Source organism: Genypterus blacodes, unplaced genomic scaffold (genome assembly GCF_046128005.1).
Source record: "Genypterus blacodes isolate CSIRO-AG114 ecotype Tasmania unplaced genomic scaffold, CSIRO-AGI_Gbla_v1 ptg000062l_1, whole genome shotgun sequence".
In the NCBI taxonomy this organism is placed as follows: Eukaryota; Metazoa; Chordata; class Actinopteri; order Ophidiiformes; family Ophidiidae; genus Genypterus; species Genypterus blacodes.
In genome coordinates, this window is record NW_027466874.1 from 3095067 (window position 1) to 3122441 (window position 27375).

The 27375-nt window shown below is 44.6% G+C and overlaps 1 protein-coding gene across 1 annotated transcript; it reads right to left on the bottom strand.

The window, feature by feature from the left end:
- lrrc7 (leucine rich repeat containing 7) lies at positions 1-27375 on the bottom strand. Its single transcript, XM_076154412.1, has 32 exons — positions 27178-27375; positions 23976-24093; positions 23814-23892; positions 23581-23670; positions 23170-23226; positions 22447-22510; positions 22286-22360; positions 22044-22188; positions 21685-21757; positions 18859-18988; positions 18374-18489; positions 17938-18007; positions 17677-17776; positions 17243-17367; positions 17021-17116; positions 16862-16960; positions 16537-16659; positions 14914-15025; positions 13272-13485; positions 12045-12548; positions 11638-11859; positions 11241-11475; positions 10665-11015; positions 9329-9577; positions 8251-8463; positions 7014-7178; positions 5959-6078; positions 5507-5801; positions 5077-5336; positions 4283-4375; positions 1393-1467; positions 1-227 (listed from the first exon to the last, which is right to left on the bottom strand). Exons 1-32 carry the CDS (start codon positions 27364-27366, stop codon positions 117-119), a joined length of 4968 nt encoding a protein of 1655 aa, XP_076010527.1. The 5' UTR covers positions 27367-27375; the 3' UTR covers positions 1-116.

Genomic DNA, 27375 nt, shown 5'->3' on the forward strand with positions numbered 1-27375 from the left:
CATTTTTTCAGTTTCACAAGCCTCCAAAAGAGGGCAGGTGGGGTGGCGTGGGATGGCGATGAGCAGAGAAGGAAAGCATTGTTGTGTTTGTTTGTTTGTTTGGATAGAAAACTATTTTAGTGCGTGCTGTTGTCTCTCAGAACCACCAAGTCCACAACCCGCTGGAAACTCTTCAGCAGAGAGACGGCTGTCTCGTGCTCCATGTGTAAAAAACTATGTCCGTTAGCCTGCAAGGCAAACAGGCAGCACAGTCAATAGCATGTGTGAGTGTATGTGTATGCATGCGTGTGTGTGTGTGTGTGTGTGTGTGGTATGTGTGTGTTCAAATGGCTCTGCGAAATATGTGTTAGAAAGTGTGTGAGTAGTGTTATAAGTGTACTTCTATGATTCTGCATGTGTGAACTTTATATGTGTGTGTATGTGTGTGTGTGTGTGAGCATGCAGAAGGGAGGAGGGTCACTGCCATCACTAGCTCTGTAACACATCACTGTAGAGGGGAAGAGAGAGAGAGAGAGGGAGAGGGAGAGAGGGAGAGGAGGAGCTACACAGTCATGCTGCAAGTAGAGAAATAGTAAACAGAACAACAAGCTTTAAGACGTTTCATCCAGCTAAAGTGCACATCTGTGAAGAGAAGAAGAAGGGTGAAGGAGAGGGATGAAGAGAAGAAGAGGGGAGGAAGCTACATCTGTTTATAAAGTACTGACATCTCTCCTTTGACATTGAGGTGCTGCGGCTAATTGTCTATCCTGCAGTAACGTGGGTACATATCTATCAGAGAGATCACACAGACACACACGCTGGAGAGCTGAAGGCTGAGCTGAGTTTAGTTAAGAAATCTGAAGGCTGCTCCCGTTTCAGCAGCGTGTCCTGTCTGTTTCACTATTTAGCAGCATTAAGCTCATTTGTTCAGTGTGAGTATTAATAACAGGCTGCCTTGCGTCCTTTCCTGCATGGCTCCAACATCTAACCTATGATAGGGAGTGATTGATAAGATCTAGTCAAACTGAGTGTATAAACTGAAAAGGCTGTTCACATCTGACTGATCTGATCTTGGCTGTCACAGGCTAATGATGAAGAGAGGGAGAGTCAACAAATACACACACAGAGGCAGAAAATACTGGCAGGAAAATACTGAAGTCTGATACCAAGTAAAGATAACGCCAGGAGAGACTTGAGATAAGATTACTGCTATGAGAGTGAGTGAATATGTCTTGCACCTGGACAACCTTTATGAAAAACTGTACTACAGTGTCCACAACTTCATCTTTTTTGTCCTGCCGAGTGTCCCGCCTCCTTGTGTAAAGAGGAAGAGGAGTGTCAGGAGGGGACAGAGGGCAGCGTGCGGCTCTTTCTGGCCAAAAAGCTCTGTAAGGATGAGTGAGAGGGTGTTACCTGCAGTATCTTGTCTCCAGGCTGCAGGACGGAGGCGGCGGGCCCGTCATGCTGTACCCTAGTAACAAAGATACCCTATAAGTCAAAATGATACACCGTTAGGACAACACAGGGACACGATGGTTTAGAATCTTTGCCTTTCTCACTCTTAGTCTCAGAATACCCCAAAACACTTTAAAAAATTGTTTTTACTCTTCAATCTGAATTTGGAGAGGCATGCAAATTTACTGTTTAAGCATTTGCAATGTTTGGACTAGGATTCATTAAATTTCTTTTTCAAAAAACCCCATTTACTCCTCCCAGTAAGACACAGAATAAACAAAATGGTCCACCAGCTAACTTTATAGGTAAGGATTGGGTGGGGATAGGAGGTAAAGTTAGAAAGATAGAAATATAGATATAGATAAAGTGCCAGAAGAACCAGGGTGGATGGGTACTGACCAGGGGAACAAAGTGGGCAGCAGGAGGACAGAAGCTAATCCAAAAACCCACAGTTTCCTTTAAAAACCCAAGGCAGAGATTGTAAAAACACCAACATCTTTTCACCGAGAGCTGAAAGATGTTTTGAACACAGAGAGTGTAGGACAATGCAGCTGTGCGGACGCCACGCGGTTCAACAGTTCAACAGGTGGTGGACGTGTTGAACACACAGGAGTGAGCTGAACAGAGACATGTGCCACTTAAATAGATAAAGGCACAATGTGGACGTGATACTGCAGTGACTTCTTCATGTAGTACTGCAGTATACAAGTAAAAGCAAAGACAAACACATATATAGCGCATGTTAAAGTGGTTACAGCAGGTTCTTTAGTGACTATAGTTATACAGTGAGCCTCATAAATGTAAACTGCCAAACTGTGAAGCTATTTACACAATAGTGTCGTTCATGTCAGTTTACGGCAACCTGCCATGAATGTAATGTTCCTTTCTGCTTAAAGCTGCATTGCACCTGGAGTGATGAGTGCTTAAATACCTGATGTCAGAATACAAACAGTATGGAGCTCACTGTAAATTATAGATGCGTTTGTTAGCAGCTGTAAATTGTGTTAGTCACAACAATCCAACATTTACAGACTGTAAAGCAGTTGCACACAAAGCTGCAGTGCCCTGCAAAAACCTTCAATCTCCAGAATTTACTTTTTTTTCTTTGCATTCATACTTTTCTTAACTTAATTGTAGCATTGGTAACTTTTTTTGACCACACGTTTACGTTATAGAGTAAAAAAGGAAATATTGAGGAAATTGGGTTTTTGCAACTCAGTGACAACATACAGTAAATATTTTAGAAAGAGAAGAAGAGCACATTTGCTCTGGACAACAGAAGCTCAATATGTGAACACACAGCTTCTCGTCTGACCGAGAACAAAACTTCACTGAGAGAGACGCATCATCTTACATCAGTAGGAGCACAACATCAGATTTTCAACATTTCTTGACCCCCATGTGGCCAAAAGAAAGTGTACATTCTGTTCCTTAAAATGCCTCAGAGGGCAAAAGCCTCCAGTTCAGGTAGTGGCCTGAATCCAAATCAGCCAGAAGAACTCAAACTGATAAAATCACTTAATTTTCTATTTTAGGAACATAATAGCAGCTTCTGTTGATTCTTAGAAATAATTTGAAGACATTATGAACTGATTGTATTTAGGCTCAGCTTATATTCAGAGGCACAGCAGGTTTGGAGGTGCAGCAGCTCTGACTTCATCAAAAACACTCCAGTGTTGCTCGGGCATCAAATCATCATCACAGCCTTTCCTTTATGATCTCCTGTGAGTCATTCTAAGACCTGACCTGGAATTATGACCTGTGTTACACTTTCTTAATACATTTTTTTAAACAAAGACATAAATGGGATTCCGATTTCAAAACATCAACGTTTTCATTTTTCTGGGTCTGTTTCCTTTTACAATTAACAAGCTGACCACTAGGGGGAGACTCAGTCCTGTGGATCGATTGTGGCGGTTGCTGGCTCCAGGATCACAACCATAGATGTATTATTTATTGGTGGAGCTGTTTTCAGACACATTGATTTTAACTACTCACACTACAGCTCAATGTAATTCATCCTGATGACTGTTAAATGCATCAAGAAACCACTTTATATGTAATGTTAATCTGCAATGTAAGATTATGTAAAGAAAACCACAGATAACTCAATTTAACAGCTATTTCCGTGTATCCTAACTGATTCTCCTCCTCTGCATCAGCTTCATGTGCTGCCTGTGTGTATATCAATAAGCTACTGGTAGAAGCTGTACAGAGTTAAATGGGGACAGGAATCAACAGGAATGTTTAAAGGACTCTTCATACAGGCCTCCTATTTCTGACCAGGTAGTCTAGTCTGTTAGTCAGCATACAGGGCATCCTGTCATAGGTTCCATTCCTACATCAAAGTGGTGAACATCTAAAATCACCCACAGTGTCCTAGAACTAAGCACGCTTCCTAAAATAAATGTCAGCGCTCTGTGAGCAGCCTTGAGCCGGAGCAGCTCCTTTAGAGCGGCTACAGCACCATGTTTCTAGGACAGAGCACCATGTGGAGGAGGCCTGGGGGAACGGCGCCCCCAACAGGCATCACCATACAGCCACACGGACAGAATCAGCTGAAAAGTACAAGTACACAATTTTCCAAGAGAGGAAAGAAGTAATGTAATTTGTAATGTAATCACAAAAGTTGTATTTGTATGCATTCTATATAATACACCATTCATGACGTGTTCAACTCATAGCACATCGGACAATACAGACTCCAAGTTAACCAAGTCAACTGCTGCCCCACAGAGAGACGGACAGATAGACAAAAGACTGCGGTAACGAGCAGCAGTTGCCATGGCAACTCTGAGGTAAAGCCGGGGAAGCTGTGATTGGCCGGCAAGCTGGGGTCAGGTCGTACCATGTCGGAGGGTTTGAAGGGGTTCCCCTGGCCGCTGATGCCACCAGAGATACTGAAACCAAGACCAGGGTTCTTCTCTATTCTTACACACATCTAGAGAGAGGAAAGAGAGGAGAGAGACAAAGATGGATAGAGAGAGAGAGAGAGAGAGAGACAGTGAGAGACGAAGGGAGAGAGAAAGAGAGAGAGAGGAGAGAGAGTGAGAGAGGAGGGCGGAAAGTGTGACAGGGAGGGAGAGAGAGAGAGAGAGAGGGGAGGAAGAAGGTGAAAGTCAACTAAAAACTACACAACCCAACAATCTCTTTGCCTATGACAGCATACTCCTCAGCGACTTATGATATTTGTCCAACAGCACAAAGACATAAGTTATGTAAAAGCTTATATAAAGCTTGGCGTGTCTAATGGATTCCAGAACATCACATTGCAGTTCATGCAATCTACAAACTATTGTGAGAAAGAACCAGGGAAGTTACTGTGTGACTCTTTTTGAGCCTGGACATGTTTTGTAGCAGAGCCAGAGCTTCAACAAATCTAAGGCCAGGTTCCTGTGTCACACTAACCTAAATTTGGAAACAAATTTAGCTTGTCAAACCATTCACCTTTACTCATATTGGTACTGAACAGACCTACATCCACACAACTAATAGCTTCTCTAACATAGTTACTGTATATTTAGACATCAGGACAGCACTTTTCCAAGATCATACAAAATGTGTTTGCTACATTTGTGATGCAAACGCTGCGGGGAAGAGAGAGGGGAAGAGAGAGAGAGGGAGAGAGACAGGCACACACACCTGTTCCTGATAACCATCTGTACTCTTCTGTCCTTTAGTCTGCAGGAGGCAGCGTGCACTCTGGGGTCGCGGGTTGGTGTGTGTGGTCATTACAACCTGGTTGCTGTGGACCATGCCGTGGTTGCCATGGTACTGGGGGTTGGTGGACGGGAGGGAGGATTGATGGGGGGTGTGCGGGTTGTACTGGGACTGGTTCCCAGACGGGGACATGACCATGGACATCCCGGCGCTGGAATAACCCTGGCTAGCAGCTGACATGGCTAGATCGAAAAAAAAACACGGGACACTTCTTATACTAAAAAGCAGAAAAACGGTGACGTATAGACTCAACTAAATGTTTCAGCCAGAATATGTAACTCCACATTACATTATTTCAACTCCTAATACATCTCTACAGGCTCCAGCTCAACCACGGATGAACCAGCTTTACCTTGAGGCATGGTGCTTTGGTATTGCCCCGACCCCCCAGAAGGTATAACTGACATGGCCATGCCTTGCTGGTACTGGCCCCCCTTGCTGATCATCCCGCTCTCGTAGCCCTGTTGAGCAACCACGCGATGAGGGGTAGTGGATGAGGAGGACGAAGAGGAGGTGACGATCATGGTGTTGTGTGAAGGATTGTGGTGTGAAGGATTGTGGTGTGAAGGATTGTGGTGGGAGGGGTTGTGGTGGGAGGGGTTGTGGTGGGAGGGATTGTGGTGGGAAGGATTGTGGGAGTGGCCGCTCTGTGGAAAGAGAAGCGGCATTGTTATACACACATACACACCAGAGAGAATAGCGGAAAATGCATTTATTGGAAATGAACATATACTGTAGAAATGCTTGTATGTTATGTCATTGGCATGGCTTTAGTAGCTTTAGCCAAAACTAGCAGGATCTCACCTTCTTGATGATGTTGTCAGGCGGGACATCCCTCCTGCCAAGTGAGTATGGAACCCACTGACTGCCCCCTGACAGCCCCTCCTGGTCATTGTCCAGCATGGCAGCCTGCTGAGAGGGCGTCTATGAGACAGAGACAGAGACAGAGCAACTGTTACAAAAAGGATCATTCAACCCTTTTGTTGTTAAGACATTCCACCTTTTATCACCGTCTCTGCCGTTTCAGATGTTCAGATGAAGTATGAAGACATTTGTAAGGTCTCATTTGCAAGTGTTCCCAGGCTTTTTTGTGCAGCAGTCACAGACAAATACATGAATAACTAAATAAAACGTTGATACTTACGAGTAGAAAATCAGCCAAAGCATCGGTACACCTTGCTACAGTGAGGCAGCAATACAGTAATTTTTGAATTTTTACTGATTTTATGATTAAAGAGCCGGGATAATTCATAGAAATACGTGGTAACCACACAACGCTATGCTACATGTGTGAAACAAAGTGTGTGTGTGAGAGAGAGACACAAAACAGAGAGGTTGGACGAGACAAGAATACTTGAGAGAGCAGGTCAGAACTTTCACTTTAAATAAACTGATTAATCAACTGAATGGGACCGAATACAGTTGAAAATATCACCCAGATTTCATACCTTTATAATTTATAGTCATTCTAAAAACCAGCCTTAGTTTTTGCGTGTGATTTATGATTAGTTTACCTGACATTAGGTTAGACTTTATTATTCCCACATGGGAAAATGCAACTGAGGAAATATTTTCAGTTTTTATGTGGCTTTCAAACACGTCGAGAAAGAATTTTGGGATATTAAAAGTAAAACTAAGGCATGTGAGGCGAGTTCACTAACACATCTAGCCTGAGATGGTGGATGAGGCAGTTATAATAACCTCACTTATGATAGGAATAATAGCACACTGTTTAATAATAGTGCACGGTAGCTGCAGAAGGCTGAAGAGGCACAGGCAGCTATTCTCTATAATTACCCATGTGTGCAGTGATAACAGTTGTACCAGGGGTTCATCGTTCTCAGTGGGATACTCACAGCGTTAGCAGATGGAGGAGGAGGTAGTGGCAGCCAGCGGCCAGCAGGGGGCTCATGCTTAGTGTTATTGTATAGGTTAAAGTTCAAAGTGCTGCTGCGCCCCTGGCCGTGACCCCCGCCCTGACAGAGCATGCCCAGCGTGAGCGTGTTGTGCTTTAGGACACCACTCTGATTGGAGAAGACAATATCACATGACATGGGTGAATGCAGGGGGAGGGGGCGGAGCCCGCACAGCGGGCTTCAGCGTGGTGACAACACACAAACAAACAAACAGCAATAACACCAATAAAACAAAAAACAACAACAACAGTGCAGAGTTGCTGAAAGCACAGAGAAATGTTAGCTTGTGATCGATCAATACACACAGAGAACATTGTGTCATACAAGAGACAAGTGGGGGATAAATTCATGTCAACAGTAGTTTGTATAGTTGCTTCCATTTTACTAAGGTAGTAAGATATAGTAATATTTATATAAACAATAAGCCAAATGTGTCAAACCTGATTGTCAGTGTCCTGTTTTGGTATTTTTGTTTAGACAACGTTGCACCATGTGGCATGTGATATATGAAGAGATCCTAAACAGGGCAATTCAATGTAAAACTGACAGTGTGTGCTTTTCCTATCATAATGAACAACTTCATCACAAATTGTGAATAGAAGCGGCAGCATCTAGGTGCCATAATTTGTTTTTATAAGGAAAAGCTTGTCAGATTGTCACCCAGCTACATGAAAACCTGTGTGTATCTTCGGTCTTTTTCCTGTAATGATCTTTTACCAGGGGTGAAAGTACCTTATCCTCCTAAACAAGGGATTGCCTTGACATTTTGACATCTTGAAAAGTAAAAAAATGTACTATCAAAATGTCAAAATAAACTGGGTTGACTGTAATTGCTAAATGTAAAATCCTGAAATAACAACACATTACTAATTTCTACTTGATTCACTCAGGTTTTTAAGGCTCAACATAGGGACATGTTATGCATCACAATGCAGATATGTTTGCATTGTATTGCTGGAATCGCGATTTCTTCAACACATATCCACAGTAGTGACTGTGCAGTAGGTCAGGCTGACAGAGCGACAGTGTGAGGGGGAAACATGCAGCCAGACACACATCTGGTCAACCGTACAACACGGACTCACACAGGTACAGACAGAGAGAGAATGCTGTATGTGTGTGTGTGTGTGAGAGAGCATCTTCCCGCTTCAGTGTGACTGTGTGTGGAGCACTGACATACCCTGTCCAATCGCTTGGCCTCTATGTGCCTGAGCAGCTGTTGCCTCCAGTCAGCAGGCATCTTGGAGGTGATGTCCTCAGGTTTCAGTGGTACGGCCGGTCTTATTTTGATGGTGTCATCACTTGGTTTCTCAGGGCAGGTGGCAAGAGTATAGTCAGGAGGAACCTTCTCCAGCAGGGCGGCCATGGTGGGACGAGCTGACACGGGACGCGCCTGAAGACAAAGAGTTGCATAACGAAATATGAGCTGGACCTGAAATGTTTTGTGCTTGTCATAATAACAACTTTGTTTTTTCACATAAACGCTGTTGCCTCCTGATGTAAAGAGGATGATACTTCTCCACTGGGAGGTGTTTAAGAGGCATCCTGATGCCCAAAACATTTCTATGTAAAGGAGCAGAGGTTCTTCTCTTAGTTCCTTCCTAATCTCCAACCTCCACTGCTTCCCAAAGCAGAAGTGCTGACTGACTCTACGCAGTCCAAGTCATTACAGTCCAACACCAGACCTGCGTTAGATAAATGCAATTTTGCAAATATTACTGCCTGAAGTGCATTTGTCTCGGCTCTGCTCCTTCGTTAAAGGATCCAGTGGAAACCGTTTGTGTGTTGGATCATGTCGCTCTGACTGGGAGGAAACCTTGGGGCAGACCCAGAACGAGATAATGGAATTATTTATGGCGCTGGGAACACCTGGATTTGGAGGATGTGGGGGCAGCAAAGGACACAAAGATACTGAGCTTAGTCAGCTCCTGCCAGGGTTTGTTAAAATTAGAAGTAGATATATTATTTTCTTAATCCATCATGATGAAGACGACACATAAATATGTGAACCCAAATGACCTTACCAAATCTCAGATATATCAAATCAAACGCTGACTGTCACTGATACATACATACATATACATACATACGTACATACGTACATACATAATAGACGTTGGACGTTTTTCCAGCTGTTCTGACAGTGGACCTGCACGGCTGCAAACATTTCATTCATACTTGAGTTGACAAAAGTGAACGAACACATTTTATTGTAAAGTAGCACTTGGATAGCTTACATCAGCTGACAGAGAGTCTACCTGAGATGCTCCATAGGTCTCACTACTGTAGCTCCTGGCAGACAGGGGGCGCCGCTGAGTCAGGCTCTTGGTTGGGTAACCAATCATTGGCTTCTTCTGTTCCTGGTAGGTGGGGTAGTCATCATCATAGCGACCGTTTCGCTTGCTGTGCATCAACTGGCTCTGGCTGTCTGCCATGTTGGTTAGAGCAGAAGAGTGGTCCATGGGAGAGGAGTAGGCAAGAGGGCGACCGTAGAGAGGAGGGTCCATCTGAGGAATGGGAAGGAATGGAAAGGAAAGGGAAGGAATGGAAAGAACAGGTCAAGCATCAGGCCAAGCAACAGGCCATAGAATTTACAACAAAGTGTAACAACCTTAACCCTAGATCAATTATTTTCTCATTCTCATGAATACTAATGAACTATTAATCCGTAAGCATAAAGGAATTGTCAATGGTTCCTTATTGTGGACAGAGTAATATAACACAATGATTATTACACAAGACCCTGTCTGGGTTAATCCCACAATAATCACCCGCAAACAATACATCATTGTGCTTATTATAAGGGCACTTACCAAAGAAATAACGTCACACGGTACATTAATTTTACATTAATAATTACAAGCTTCTGATGAGAAAAGCCGTCCCGTTGGTCTTACTGTGTGCTAGCTTAGCAACCGTGCTGCTATGTCAACAATGGCAGCAGAGTCAAGCTTACAAGCTATTTAGAGTTTAAGTTAAATCGCACATTTACATTTAATTAGTAAATACAACTCAGGATGCAGCGGTTAACTTCTTGTCGTATTTCAGTTAAACCTGTCATGTCTTTACAGTTTTAAGAAGACACTGCTAGTTTGAAGTGGTGATGCTAGTTAGCTAGCTAGGAATAGTCATTATGAAGAAAATAATTGGGACAATTGTGGCCATGATACAGGCTCAAATTACAGTGGTGAAAGTATAAAATTATATAAAGGTACTTTTTTAGTTTTCATCTCACTGCTCAGTAAAGTTTGGGAAATGTAAATCAAATCTGAAAGATGTCAGTATTCATTGCCTCTTACAGGCAGCTTCACCTGAAAACACATCAGCATGTTAGTTGTTTCTGTCAGCTAATGTTGGTTATAATTTATGCTGTCTAAAAATGAAAACAAAAAAATGCATTTAGACATCGTCTTATTCACAAACTCACAGCTATGAAACGCTGACAGGCAGCTTATACGTGGGAGCAGCGTCTGTGACATTTCTGGGAGGTTGTGTGGGATAATTTAACTCACAGCTCCGCTCCGTCTATTTATTGGACAAATCCATCGCTGTCAGACACACATACATATTTCTGCCCACAGAAAATCATCCTACCTGCTGTCTGTACTGAGCTTCTTGCAGTGCCTCCTGCTGGGCTTCATGGACTCTGCGGAACAAGGCGAGCTCTGTGGAGCTCACCAGTGAATCTGCTCTTCTCAAAAACCCTGGCCTGGACCGCTGTGAGGGGATTGGATGCTGCAGCTGAGCGGACAAGCCGTCCTGGGTGATCGGCAACTGGGGGAAGGAGAACATCTCCAGTGGTGGATACGCACGGTAACGAGGGCTCACTAGCTCCTTTGGTAAAGTCTTCCCTGGCTGGTTGATGTACTCCAGGGCCTTCGCCGAGTGGTTCATGTAATCAGGTGTGTTGGGGAAGGGGGGAGGGGCCCGGCGGTCCATGGTCACCTGATTGGTTAGAAATGGGAAACGATAATTCCAATTTCATGACATCATCACACACATCCACATATTTTTTGTGGTTACACTGCATGACAAACCTACAATCTCCTCAGGAAAATCATGCTTGTTATGATTTGTCGCCTGTGGACAAGTTGTGATATCAATTTTGAATTTGAGCCCTACGTTCATCCTTCTCGTATCACTAAATTGAGAGAGAGTGGTGCTGCTAACCTGGGGGTTGTAGTTCTGGTCAAAGTGGTAGGCCTTGTGTGGGATGGCAGGTTTTTGGTTGTGTCCCAGCTGGTTCTGGTTGCTGGTATGATGTCCTGGGAAGCCCATTTCATCGTCTAACATGGGGGCAGACTGGGATCGAGCCATGTTGGTCTGCTCCATAGAGCAGGACATCTCTGGTCGGTCTAAACTTGTCTGCTGTTCAATGGATGAACTGTAGGTATCCATGGGAATGCTGTAAGGAAAAGCGACAGTGAGACTAATGAGCTTACAATCACCTGACCTACCTGATATAAGATAAGATAAGATAAGCAATTCACACAATGTTTAGAGGGGACGCAGGGGTACATGTGATACTGTATTGATGTTCTGTTTAAAAAGGTAATACTAAACTTACCTGTACACCTTGTAGGAGCCTATGTCAATCTCATCAATGCTCTGCGACTTTTTAAACCTTGACCTCGTCTCCTTCATCATTGGGGACAGGCGGTCCGAGCTTTTACTCATCATGATGGTCACCTTGTTGCCACCAGAGACACTGAGCTGCTCCTTCCTGTTCTCACCTTGATTGTCATGGTAGGTCCAGCTGCCGGGCAACTGCCCTGCACCTTGTTCAAGCCTAGGAGCAAAAAGCAAGGAAGGGTCATGATATAAGAAACTACAACAAGATCATAGTATGTTAAAGAAATCCAATTCTGGGTGACAGCATAATACACTGAAGGATACAAATAGTGCTGTGGCTTTTCTTCTTATTGTACGTCTCAGCAATCATTTAAATAACCAATCATTTATCCATTCTGGTACCTTGTATCAATGTCCTTGCGGTCAGGGTTGGGGCTAGACGAGGGCGTCAGGTCCAGCTTAGAGGGAAACGCGGTTCTGTCCTCCAGTGGGCTGGGGGTTCGAGTCCAGTTCTGCCAGGGGTTCTGTGATGCTTGAGAGCCCTGTGGGTCATTGTCTGGGGTGGACCGTTGGTTACCATGGAAGGGAAGCGTCTGGGTGTCCAGCTCCAAAGGGACTCCTACGATTCGCTCTTGCCTGAGGAGGGGGCGACGCCCGTGTGCTGACTGGCTGCGGGGTTTGGAGCCCAATGGGGGGTTTCCCTGGCTCGTGGTGGACACCGGGGGGTTCATAGGGGACTCCTCAGCATCAAAACCTGTGTTGTCATAGTGAGGGGCGTCGGTCCAATCAAAAGGCTCACTCAGTGGCCGTCGATCACCACGCTGTTGCAGCGTTCCTGAAGGTGGGGTTTCTCTCTGAGACAGCAGGGGCTTGGAATCAATGGGCTTGGGGAATGACTGGGCAAGTCTACACAGAAACAAAACATTAAACAGAAATTATGCTGTGCAAAATAAACAGAATAATGCTGAAATACCATGGAAATGATTATGCAGATTCAATAATCACCATGATATGTCCCAGAGCCTAGAACAGAAATGATTAAAGCCTTAAACCTCCCATGCAGCTTAGTGGTTGCAAATACACAATAGACTGTGATTTGCACAATGTCTGAATCACCCCAGAGAAAATCATATAACAACCTTAATGTCAACAAATACCAAAGTGAGCTTTCCTCTCTCAGGGGCTCAGAACATAGAGGATGAGACGGAGGACAGAGAGGGACAATGAGATGAGTTTTAAACATAATTAGAGCCACAGCATGAAAGTGATAGAGCAAAGAAAACCACTGGATTCCTGTGTGAAGTGTGAGTCTTTAGATCGGTTATGTGGGATCATAATGGCATTGAAGAGGAGGAAAAGGAAACAGAGGGAGAGAGAGGGAGAGCATTCTGCAGCATTCTAATGAGTTTGCCTGACCTTGACTTGAGCAGAAATGAGGAACACACAAACACAGAGGGAAGGAGGAGAGTACATATGGATGATGGAGAGAGGAGATGGAAGGGGATAAAATGAAAGAGGAGAGGGATGATGGATTTCTGGAAAGAGGAATTTAAGTGAAAGCCACAGATGAAACTGAAAATGAAGTAGGCGTGTGTGTGTGTGTGTTAGGTGTGCTGATTATGTGTATACCTGTTGGTCCAGTGAGTCTGAGGAGCCTGATCCTTGCTGGGAGTTGGCAGGGCCGGATTGTGTGGGTGCGCGTGAGACATTGGGTGTGAATGTGCGTTGGCAGGGGGGTTGGAGGAGCCGGATGAGCCCTGCGAGGGAGAGTAATCCGAATATGTAGCAGAGGAGCCACTGTGGTTCAGACAGTGGAGCTTATCCACCTCCTCATCTGTGGACTCTGAAGATCCAGCGGGACACAGAGAAATAGAGGGGTCACTTGAAATGTCACATCATCTGCAGTTATCTTCTACTTGCACTTAGATCGCCTTTATCTCACACAGTCTCAAGAGTAGCACTTCTGTCGAGCTCTCGACTTGAAACAAGATGGCAGTCACAGTTAAAGCAACAGTCGCAGAGAGAATGCGATCCAGACCCACAACCCCCACAGGTCCCCCGAAATGGGAACATGAGACAGTTCAGGTGCTCCAAATCAGAATCCGCCAGTAGGCGGCGCTGATGTGCTGTTCTTCACTGAGAAAGCTTCCCTGGCTATAACTTTCACACAAGTGTTTCTTTTTTTGGGCTGTTATCATTGTGCACATTATTATTTATTGTTTCATACTTCAGTAGCCAAGTTTTGTCCTGCAATAATGAGATATGTTCTCATTGTGGCTGGTGCTTGGACTGTATATCATAGCTGAAAATGCACTTTCTTGGTCTGCTAACCTGTTTTTAATCCCAGATACCAGAAGTGCTCGAATAATATTCAGTCCACTGCACTAAGGCAAAGACATGGCCTGGATATGAGAAATGGGTTTTTAATCTTTATTTAACCAGCCAGGTCCCATTGAAACCACAAACAGTTTTATTTTCGTATTTTCGCAATGGTGACCTGGAAACAAAACAGCATCAAAACCAAACAGTCATCTCTCTCAAAGGCAAAAAGCAAAGGAATGAAGCTGTAGACCAGCAGCCTCATGGATACAGAGCAAATCGAGCTGCTTGTTAAATTTGCCATACACAGATCCTCCATTAAGCATTCACACCCACCAAGGCGGACCAGCACTTTGATCTTTAATCACGTTACCATAGATTAACATGAGGGAGCTTGGCCTGATTCAGTCCCAATGGGAGCTTTAAATTTGATAGAAGTACACTTTGTCACAGAGAAGAGATGATTAAATATTGTGTTGAGTAGTTGGGATTAGGGTCTAAACCACTTAGCACAAAGAGATTGTTTGATAGGGCAGTAAAATTAGCTCTGGGACCGTTAATTAAGTCTCTTTGCTATAAGTTTATTTTGCAAGAAACTTAAACTATTGCTCAGGTTGGTTGTGGTCCTCTTCCTTCCTCTGTGACGTGCTGAAATTAATCTACTTGCCACCATGACTAATTAATGGACACTATTAACAACAGGCCCCAAGCGCTTTACAACAGAGCACATTCATTTACTGGATGTACGCGTGCAGCTGTGTGTGTGTGCGACATGTGTGTGTAAGAGCTTATGCGCAGGGGTTTGGACCACATGCACCCAATGAGCTAAATCATCAGGTTTGGAAGGTGCTGAGAGATGGAATATGTGCAGTGTGCTGTGGGTCACAAGGTTTGAGAACCACAGCCTCACTGCGTCTGTTCTGTGTTGCTGTGCAGTGCGCAGGTGGAGTACCTTTCTTCTCCTTGCCCAGCAGCACCACCTTGGGTTTGTACATGGGAGGCTCCACCAGGGTTGGCCTCATGTCGGAGATGCGGATGTCGTTGGGGGAGCCGCCCATCGAGTCCTGCAGAAAGACAGAAAAACTTGTTCGGTCTCCGGTTTCAGATTGAGAGCAGCGTTTCCAAGCAAACCAGGTCTAAGAAAACAAGGCCAGAAGGATCTTACGATTACATCACGGCTGGAAATCTGGGCCATAATCAATGTTAACAAAAGGTTTTAGTGCCGCTCCTTCTCCTCCTCCTCCTTTTGTGTTGTTAGCAGGTCTTTCCCTCACACTCACACACACACACACACACACACACACACACACAAACACACACACACACACACTTCTCAGCCTTGTTTCTTTATGCTTTGTGAATTCCTAAGGAGAACAGTCCACACTTGGCCTTTGATTGGCTTCCCACTTGAAAGGGAATCCACTCCTTTAATCCACTCCATCCACTCTCTCTCTTAGCCTCTTTGTTGCACCTTTGCCGTCTTTGGTCTGTTCTCAACCTGGCATCACATCTGAAGCGCTGAGGTAACTCCATCAATTGCTACATCAACTGCTTGTGTGAAGTGTGTGTGACAGATCGAACTAATGAAAGCATGTAAACAACAGCAGCATGTGAGAGTGTGTCTGACAGTAGGAGGGGACAAGCCAAAAGAAGATTAAGAGGGTTTCGTACTACAGGTTGAAACTAATGTCCATGTTCACGATCACCACCCGTGAAATTAAGATTAACGCCGCAGAGCTCAGTGTGAGGAGGAGCTAAATGTGACTGTAAACAGCTGCTCAGAGGTCAAGTCAGCGCAGCACGTCAGGCTGTTTAGCGATCGACCTTCGATTTGCCGGCTGACATGACAGCCACTGCCCGACGTTTCCTCCGCTAACTTAATCAGGGACTCGAACAAATTACGAAGAGACAATCTTGGCTGCTTAATGTGTTCCCATGTCAATGTCACTGCCATTTACAGCTTAGTGAAGGACGCATCACACACACACACACACACACATAGTGGAGAGTGAACAGGAGGGGAAATGTAGTTGAAATCTAAAGCAGGTCATAACATTTTTGAGACCTTACTTTTATAGCCCAGAGTCTAGACCTTCAGGATTCGGGGCTGTGATTGGATCATAGTGTCAGTGTGTGAACATAATGCTTAAGCAGCCTAAGAGGAAAGCTGGGAACAGACTCTTTTAATGGCCATCAGATGCTGTTAGCGTTAACACTGTCAGACATGCAAACCACAATTTGTCGATTTTGTGTGTGTGTGTGTGTGAGAGCGTGTTCAAGTTTATAAAGGACTGCACATAGGTCCACATGACAGACTTGTTGACCTCATAGTGAAGGACATTTGTAGTCATAAGCCTTTTTGGGTGAAAGCATAGCAGCTGTCAGGGTTGGCCCTCGAGTTTCAGGGGCTACCACAGGCTAGGTTGTCTTATAACATTTTATTTTGAGAGGACTTTATCAGATATTTCCTAGTTTCTGAATTATTGTGTCAAAACTGTTTACGTCCTGCTTCAGTTCATGTTGTTCAGGTGAGCCTAAATAAAGGATTCATATGTGTGTGTCCATCGTCAGTCACCTCAGAGCTCTCTGTCAGGTCCTCTTTGTCCTTCCTCTTGGGTATGTCAATGCCAGAGTTATGAATCGGTCCCTGATCCATTAGCTGGGTCTGAGAGAAGTCCTGCATCTCTCTGTCCGTCACCTGCAAACACACACACACGTACTTTGAGTCATGTATTGAAGCAGAACAGCTGCTTTTTCAAAGACATCACAGCCTTCATACATGAATCCTATTTGAGCAAACCGTGATGTATTTCTGAGCTTGTATGCTTTGTTGCTGCTTGTGTGTGTCATGTCTGATGGTTCTGAATGTATTTGCAATTCTTTGTGTGTGTGCGTCTAACCTCTTTTGGAGGCAGGGGCCAGGGGGGTTCATATGGTTCCTTGCTGAGATGCGTGTGTTCCATGTTGGTCCCTGCCGAGGTGGCGGTTCCCGTGCTCAGCTGGTGCTGGTGCTGATGCTGGTGCTGATGCTGGTGCTGGTGCTGGTGCACATGGCCGGCGTGCACACTCTTACCCACGAGGCTTTGCACTGACTTGACCATGTTCTTAAGGTCCTCCGGGTACGGAGTCGGGTAGCGCTTGAGGTTAATTTCAACCTACGTGCAAATATGCAAAGGGAAACTGTTGCTTTTACCTTTGACCTTTGCTTTGCATTTGGACTGAGCCCACATTTGTTTAAAGAGAGAGAGAGAGAGAGAGTGAGAGAGACAAAGAGAGCTGACCTTGACTTTCCCAGAGTTGTCTTCCTCTTCCTTTTTGTCCTCAAAGTCAAAGGCCACAGTCATCCTCTGCTGTCTCTGCTCCTCCCACAGTGTAGGATTAAAGCTGTCACTATCTGACTGGTAATCTGTAAACACACACACACACACACACATTCACACACAATTTATAGTGCATCATTGCGGAATTGGAGATGGTCAGATGTACTCATATCAACAAACATGCACACACACAAGTACCAGCACACACTCTGTTTACCAAATCATACGTTATGCTCACAAATATCAAAAGTGTATTTACACCAAAGGTATTCGTGTATGCAGTTGACATGTTGTGACACACACACACACACACACACACACACACACACACACACACACACACACACACACACACACACACACACACACACACACACACACACACACACACGTACCCTCATCATGTCGTGGTTGCTGAGGAAACATGTAGTTGGTCAGAACCTTCTGTTTGGTTTCTGGGTGGGCTTCTGTCTGCAGTGGGATCAGAGCCTTGGACTGCAAACACACACACATACACATGCATATTTGTAACTTTTGACCAACTAAATTGATTGAGAAATCCAATGCCTAACTGATGCTAAATTAAAAAATAATGTTGTTATTGATAAGGCTATCACTCTGCGTCTCAGTGAGTGTGTGTGGGAAAGTAAAGATACCTGATTGTCAGAAAGCCAGAGAGCTGCCAGGTCCTTCAGTTTGGTGAAGGTGAACGGTAGATTCTTTAACCTGAGAGAGCGAGAGAGCGAGAGAGAGAGCGAGCGAGAGAGAGAGAGAGGGAGAGCGAGCAGGGGGGAGTGAGAGAGGGAAGGGGGGGACGAACAGAATAAAGATGTTTCTTCTGCCCACACACTGTACAGCCTGCGGAGCATGTAACCATGGCAACACTCTCACTCGATCCCTTGGTTACTGAAGGCCTTGAGTGCAGCTCCAGAACACAAATTGTCATTGACAAAGTGTCGTCTGCCATTATGTGTTTATGTATGTGTGTGTGTGTGTGTGTGTGTGTATGGATGTGCACCTATTGTCACATATGACTCATATCTTGAGAAGGAAGCATGAAGCATGAGTATGTGTGTGTATGTGTGTGTGTACCTGTTGTCACTGAGGTTAAGGACTCGTAGTTTGGTCATCTGTCCAATCTCGTCAGGAAGGAACTCCAGCTTGTTGGATCGCAGCGACATGACCGTCACGTTCTTACAGTTACCGATCTGACACAGACACACACACAAGTTTCTCTGTGGTCATTCTGTGTACGCTGCTTCGTATACACTTACACAATTACGTCTCTCTTTCACTTGAAGCGCTGTGGCCATTAAATATATAATGTAATTAAAACAGCAGCAGCTCTAATTTGATTCCTCTCACACACACACACACACAAACACGCACACGCACACACACACGCACACAGCAGTAGGCCATATCGTCACCAAACAACATTACTGCACTGCGAACACCAATGTACACTTAATATCCAGGCAGCAGTGGGATTTGTAAGGCAATACACAATCGTCAATGCGTGTATGGGTGGGTGTGTGTTTGTGTGTGTGTGTGTGTGTGTGTGTGTGTCTCCTTACCTCCCTGGGCAGCTCTGTGAGGAAGTTTTCGTCGGCGGCGAAGGTCCGCAGGCTGTGCAGGTAGCCGATAGTGGGCGGCAACGACTCCAACTCGTTACAACTGCAGTCCAACTCCTCCAGCAGAGACAGACTGAGAGAATAGGAGAGAACAGCAGGGAGAGAGGAAGATCAATGGCTGCATAGGCCACAGATCTCCACGGCAACTGCTTAAATGACCATAGATACAAGTCTTATTATGAGAAGCCGAGGAACTGGGCATGTTGGTGAACGGAGAGAGAGAAAGGAGCTCACGGCAGGGAGCCTACAGGGTAGCCCGGCCGCCATCACCGGCCTAGCAGCACGCTAACAGCAGGCTAATGCTAATGAGACAACAATTCCACATTAATGTACTGTCACTGTTAACATTACGTTAGCCTGCTGTTATTACTCTCAACGGACTGGACCATCTGGGCCACCATACGGCCTGACAGGAGAGGAGAGAAGACAAGAGAAGAGAAGAGGAGAGGAGAGGAGAGGAGAGGAGAGGAGAGGAGAGGAGAGGAGAGGAGAGGAGAGACGCTCATCCTCTGCTTGGATATTGGGTGTGTATGTGTGTCGTGTCATGGTGTCTCCACCTCATGGTGTCTCCACCTGGTGATGCAGTAAAGACTCATAGCTCCAGTTGTGGTTATGATTCTTAGTTTTGACATTTCTCTTGACTTGTAGCAAAGATGAAGGCGTTAGTTTCAGTCCTGAGTGAGTAGATAATGACTGAACACAGCTGCACTTCAGGCGGCAAAACTCCTCCACCGAAGCAGAATCCTCTGTAGAACCTTTACAACAAACACGCTGCCTAAAGCAACACTTTGCCTAAACTGTCACACTTAAACAAAACAAATGCAAATGTACGGATGTCATCAGATGATTTGACTGTGTGGAGGTAGTTTGGTGCCGCCGCCACAATGTGAGAGGAGTTCTGGGTTCAAATCTCAGCTCGAGGACCTGTTTGTGTTCAAGTTTCCTCCAGGAAGGACTGAACGAACAAACAATCGTGGCATCCTAGAAGTCTCTGGATTCACCATCTCGGCCCTGATTTGATGATATTTCACAGCAGCAATAACTGACACATACACAAACTGTATATATGTAGAGTGAGAAGCTTTTCATATCTCAGTCTATGGTTTGAAACTGTTATAGTTATGGTATTAAATCAAAGTAAATCCGTCCTCTTTAGCTCCACATACACCTGGAAAACCCTTCAGAACACTTTAGCAACAGTCAGGGAATTCCAGGTTCTTTCACTCAATGTGTCTACAGAGGATTAAACAGCATAAGAGAGAAGGAAAAGGAAAACAAAGGATGTGTATAGACCTTTTCCACCTGCTTCCACAATGTCACATGACAGAACTGCTGTGGTGGGCAGATCTCTGTGTTTTGCCTTTAGCTGCTGTGGCATTTATTGCTTGTTTCTTGGTGAATGATTTGTATACAATCATGAAAAAAGAAGGTAAATTGCAGCATTGTCTAATTGAATGAAGTCACAATGTTACAAGTAGGATTATAGGTGGAAAAGGTCTATTAAATGTGTATAAAATCTATTTGTGTCTCAGCTGAGGCACATATTTATTACACACAGGATATAACTGAAAGAAAGCAACTTATCTACTGATTCAGCTCTATGCATTTATATATACAGTATATACAGCACTTATCTTATAGCAGCAGCAGCACAAGTACATGGTTATCAGATGTACTTACGGGTTGAGGTGAAAGAGAATATTTACATACACACACACTGAATCTTAAACACTTAGACAGACTTATATTTGTCTATGAATGATTTGGAGGAACAATAATCTCATCATACTTATCATTAATAGGCAACACACAGCTAAAGGGAGTTTACTATCAATGATAAAGGGGACGTATCCAAACTACTGCAGTACCTTATTGAAGCTAAAATCCGGGAGTTGTTCAGGAAGACTAAATGTTTTCAGAGCGTTCAGATGCAAATGTTGTACACAGAGTGACATTCGTCTGGTCTAAATTGTGAAGTGTTGAGTTTAATCCATCACAGAAAGCCTAAATTACATTGTAATCTCAAACATAATCTAAATTATTACACAGGTTTCTAGTGCAGTAGCTTTCCACTTTCTGGTTTTACGTTTCAAACTGCATGAAGGAACCGATGCTATTTATTGAAAATCAAAATCAGCTCATCTAACATTTCTGAAAGACGTACAGTCGAATTCACGTTCTCAGTTTGCACATTTCCTTCTGAAAACGTCAAATCAATTGAACAAATCTTCACTCATAATTTCAAAAGCAACTAATCCGATTGCTGCGACTGAATTTGGACTGAGATGGATTAGAATAACAATCACATTACTGTAATCCTTTTACATGCAATCATTTCATTCCCAGCCGTCTGCAGGTTTTTAGCAGGGCTGGGTTCAGTTTACAATTTAGAATGTGGATTATGATGAAATATTACATTTAAATTGAATTAAGCAGGTAAACACACAAATAAACCACAATATGATCTAATTGGTGGAGATTGAAATTGAGTTTCTGTTTAGTTTGCATGTAATCTCCCCTGTGATTGTATCTGAAACGCAGTGGAACACATGTCTGCCTCTGAACGCACCCCTGGATCCACAAGGCTCTAATGTTACTCACCCTTGCTTGGGCTTCGCACTAACGCCAACGCAGCAATCATAACACACAAAACCCACCAATCATCAGCCAGCAAAACAACACAGCAATGTAAACAAGGGAAACAACAATTAAAACCTCTGTGTGTGCGCGCGTGTATGCATGTGTATGTGTGTGCGCGTCGTTTCTTACCTCCCGATTGTGTTAGGCAGTGAGGTCAGCTGGTTGTCATCTACCTTCAGTGTCGTCATCTTTTTCAACATTCCTGCACACACACACACACACACACACACACACACACAGGTGGACTTAATTTCACTTAACTTCACTGTATTTTCACAAACTGCTGCTACTTCAAACTCTCACACACACACCCACACATCTTCACACGTGACTGCTGTGTGTCGCACGGCTCTGCAAACAGGCTCAAAAAGCTTCCATTTGTAGGAAGTGACTCATGGCTGGTTGAGCTTTCACGTATGTTTATGAACGCTTGAGTGTGCATGACAGTGTGTGTGTGTGTGTGTGTGTTTGTGTGTGTGTGTGTGTACCTATTGAGTCAGGGAGGTGCTGCAGCATGTTGGAGGATAGCAGCAGATCTTCCAAGGCCTCGCAGCCTGAGATATCCGTGTCCAACGACTCGATTCGATTCTTTGCCAAATCCAGGTACCTCAACTGGCGAAGCTTCCCTATCGACTGGTGGGAGAATGGACAGATGGAGAAAGTGAAGGACAAGACGGCGACGAGTCTGTTTCCCATTGGGCTTGACACCTTGCAGCGTTTGTGTTCTTACCCCTGGTATGCACTGTAGAGAGTTGTTATCCAGCCACAGCTCCTTTAGGTTGTGTATCTGTTCCAACACCTCCGGCTAGCAGACCAAACGCATGTCAAAACAGAAAAACACTTCTTCTCACACACACACACACATACACTACTGTGACGGAAATTTCTCACCATTTCAGAGAATTCATTGCTACCCAGATCCAACCTCTCTAACTGGGACAGTCTGTGGATGGACCTGAGAGGACAGGAGAGGACATATAGAGAGGACATTGTATCATATAACATAATAATAAGCTTTCTGAGGGAATGGAACCTCAAATCGCAATTGCTTTGATGCACATTGATCCACTTCTTCTATTCTATAATGCAGCACCATTGTGCACAATGAGTGAAAACAGGCATGTGTCCACAAATATAGGTCCTGTAAATCATGTATATGTGATAAATAAGGTAAAAGGTCATATGTGCAGGAGCAGGTGTAGCTTTCTTAACTATTACCATCACATTATCAGTGTGATGGCTGCTGTTGGTCTCCAGCTTTGGTTGTTTGTGCTCAGCCCAGGTGGGATCTGAACACAAAGCTCAGCCACGTAACGGGAGCCATTTAAAACTGTTAAGGCCAGCGTGTTTTCATCAGTGTTTGTCAGCACCTGCCAGGGATAAATATAGTTTTAATGGAGTCACCTGGGAGAGCGAGCCTAAACCCAGCGATATCACCGAGCATCTGCCTGTGTGTGTGTGCTGCAATTAGTAGAGCGTAAGGAATTAAATTCTTTATTTTTATTTCACAAATAAGCACACACACGTCATGCCGAACACACACACGCGCATACACACGCACACACAGGCAACACGCACACAGGCACACGCACACACACACAGGTGTTGTCTTACTTTGGCATGGTTTTCAGGTGGTTCTCTCTCAGCTCCAGGATCCGTAGTTTGGAGAGTCTAACAAACAGAAGACATATAAGTGGAATTTACTGTGTTTATTCTTTGTCGACGCAGGCCAGCGGTTCAGCTTAAGAGAATTAATTAATCAAACAGCTGGCTTACAACAGATGATCAATATCCTCCTAAATATTGCCACTGTTTCACTAACAGTGCTGAAAAATGAGTTCTTCTTTTCATTAACATTCAGCTCTCTCAAAGCAAATATCCCTTAAATCAGACCCTCAAGAGCCAGAAACATGAAAACAAGACATCATATCCCACACAGTCACTCACACACACACACACACACACCCACACACACACATACATACATAAACACACAGTGATTATCACACGCATGGCTTTCTTTACCTGCCAAAGTTAGCTGGCAGATACTCCAGGAAGGCATCGTTTAAGAAGAGCTGGGTCAGATTCAGGAGCTGCGTGAAACCATCTGGGAGTCTGAGGAAAGAAAGAGCGGAAGAAAGACAGAGAGAGAGAGAGAGAGAGAGAGAGAGAGAGAGAGAGAGAGAGAGTGGAAGAACTTCAGCAGTGGTAACAGCAGCAAAATGTGTGTCACTGTAGGTTATGTGTTTGCATCTCACTTGGTGATGGGATTGACGCTGGCCTCCACCACAGACAGGCCTTTACAACATTTGATGTTGTCTGGAAACTCCTGGATACCTATTGGAAAGAGAGAGATGACAATGATGATGATGATGAAGAAGATGGTGGCGATGATAACTTCAGGAAGTGTGTTTTTGTACCGTTTTTACTGATGTCCAGCTCTTTGAGGTTGACCAGGCTGGCGATGGTGGTGGGCAGGTTGGACAGGTCGTTGTCAGGCATGCTCAGCTTCTTCAAGGCCTGGCAGTTAAAGAGTTGCTATGGAAACGCAAAGAGAGGGGGAGGGCAGGCAGGGATATTATGGTCTGTTGGCAAAGTGACACAGATGTTTTGCAAGAAAGGTTGAGAAAAGGAAGAGAGGAAGCGAGCTGGAGGCACGCAGCGCTTAATGTGCTGGAAAAAAGCTTTTTCATTTTAGCTGTTTTTTCTTTTATGAATAATGCAAATTAATCTCCTGCATGATGAATACACAAATGGAAACAGAAGAATGAAGCAGCTAATGTTACAGGCTTTGGCTCTGCTCAGGGGGAGATTAGTGTGTGTTCACTCAATGTACATTTAGTCATTTTGCGAAATAGGTTCTATCCTCAACATTCTTTGCAAATACTGTAACATGCACTTCAACAAAGGACGGTTCACAGACGGTGTACCTTTCCCCCTGAGGCACCATCTCTCCCAAAAACACCTGCTATGTTCTGATTGGTCAGAATCAGGTGTAACATGTTGGTGTCAAAATGTTACAGATGTAGATGATAAATCACAATAAAGCCTTTAGGGTGGATTTGTTTGAACTGGGCAGATTGTTACCCGGCTTGGGCACACGTGACTGATCTAAAGAATTGATTGATTGATTTCAGCCTCATTTGATGTTACCACACAGTGTCAGAGGGTCTATGCAGCCGAGTAATTGCCTAAATTTGAAGCGATCGACTGGATGGCCCACAAGTGCAAGTGACACAACATGACCAAAGAGAGCAGGGGGGGGGGTTTGGAGGGGCTGTGTGTGTGTGTGTGGGGGTACACTACGAATACCGATTGCAGGTACTGTGCAGAGGATTTAAATGTGTAATGTGAGTTGACACACGCCCAGGATTATCACGCTTTCAACATGTTCATCCTCCTCAAACTGTAAACATCTGACTGAAGAAACAAGGGAACAAAGATCTTCACCGTGACAGAGCAGCGATGGTAATGTAAATTTCACCAGATAGATGTATTTGAAACTGTAATATGTGTTTTGGGAATACTCATTTCCATGGCAACACAGGAAACAATGATGACACCTTGAATCAGAGGTGAACACTGTTGCCTCACAAGATGTGTTATCTCTGCTCGCCATGGTTGTTAGCTTGGCCTCTCCTATACACACATACACACACACTGGCTCTCACACACAAACATGTACACACTGAAAACTCACTCAAAATCACACAGTCAAGTACTCAGACACTTAAGAAGCTCTCGACACACTTACGTAAAGGCCAATCACTCTGGCACCATTGAAAGCTCTTACATAATCTTGGACAGGACAGACACACACACACACACACACACACACACACACACACACACACACACACAACATGGCCCACCACTTACAGCGGCCCATTAAACTGTCTTCATTCATGCAGGTTATATTTAGAAATCCAGTTCAACATCTCTGTCAAACCAGGGCAGGATATCCACCAAACCAGGCGGCAGAGTCTCAGAAAGCAACCTGCGCTCCTGCGTGAAATAGTTTATGTGAGGGAGCGCTTGGTTATTTTTAGCCGCACAGGCAGCGTCGCTTTAGGGACGGCAAGGTCAATCTGTCAGTCAGGCCAGGCTGTCGGCATTTTTTTTACTCCAGAGTGAAATATCTCCACAACGGCCGGCTGGATGGATGGATGGGCTTTGAATTCAGCACGGTCGCCCGAATCCCTATGAGTTGCTCAGCGACACTTTCAAATCACGCCACGCTTGCATCACACGGGATGGGACATGAACACGACAAAGATGGGAAACAAAGGCTTCAATCTGCTCAACACTGAATTAAGGGTAACATTAATGACATTGGTGTCACTGGAGGAGCCTCATTTAGTTTTCCAGGGTAGGAGTTTTTGCTCAAAAGCAGCAGCATTACCGTCTGAGAGCTCTGCAGCAGCTCAATCTCCATCTTCTCTCATACTGACAGGGGACAACACATGACTAGTTACTTGACATTTTGCAGATGCACAGCAGTCAGATCACGATCGCGTAGCCGCGGGTGTGCAAATGCCACCCAAACCCTCAGCCTGCACATCCGGATGAGATGACAATTTGTTTTGTTGCTGTTGTTGTTCATTAGTAACGTTATGGACTGTGCCTGATGATTTCTCTATGGTAAACAGGAAATGAAACGTTTCGTCAGACAAATAATGACTCTCCTTGATGCAAAGTAGGCGCATTACAGAGCTATTGGCTAAGTTCCGTCCCGATTACAGGAAGGAGGTGTTTTTTTAGACGAATGGTACGGGAGATAAATGGACCGTACTAAAGCGCTTTACAACGACCTCGCATTCGCCCATTCACACACTGATGGCAGGGTCGTACCATGCGAGGAGACAATCTGCACATCAGGAGCAGTTAGGGGCTTCAGTGTCCTCAACATGCTCCCTAGAAAGAGTCCTGAATTGAACCAGGAGCCAGAGCCGTGACACTGTGTGTTTGGTTTAAACAGGACGCTGCAGTTTGTGTCGACCCTGTCAACACTTACGCACCAGTGTTGAAGAGGACAGATTTAGCGGATTTGAGAGGCTGGTGGCATCTCGGACAGTTTGGTGACAAGTATGAAGCTTTGTCAAAGCCCTGTGACAGCTACACACACAGCTACACACACACACACACACACACAGCTAAGCTCTTTATATTAGCTGTAGACCATCGGTGAGCTGTCATGAAGCTCTATTGAAGACCCCACACTCTGCTGTAGGCTATTTGTAGACACAGACGACTTATTTGTGTCGTTGATGACAGTGGCAATGGTTTTGTGTAGTTACATCATTTTAATGCAACACTGGTATTATGGTTTGAGCTTAAATGAAGTGAAAGCAGGGTGGTTGTCTCTAAGCTTCGGTTCTTACTTTATTGGTCCCAGCTAGAAAATACATCCCCTGCATTTGTCTCATACAAACTATAAGTTGCATTGGGCTAGGCTTCTTCCTACTGCAACTTCAGATCTATAGCTTAGTGCCTTGGTCAATGGCAAGGGCAGGAGCATTAACCTACCATCCACAGGGAAACCATGAGAGTAAACATGGAAACTCTACACAGAAAGGACTTGTAGTGTTGGTAGGTAGAGTCAGCAGAAAGCAGCAGACTTACTTTGGGGAGTTCTTCAATCTGGTTGGCGTCGAGGTAGAGCTCCTCCAGAGTTCTCTCGAAGCTGAAGATCTCCTTGGGGACCTGCTGTAGGCTGCAGTGGGAGTAATCCAACACGGAGATCACTTCCTCCTCGCCCCGGAAACAACGGCACGGCACCAGCCGGCCAATCAGCTTCCGCTTAGTGGTCATCTCCAGACA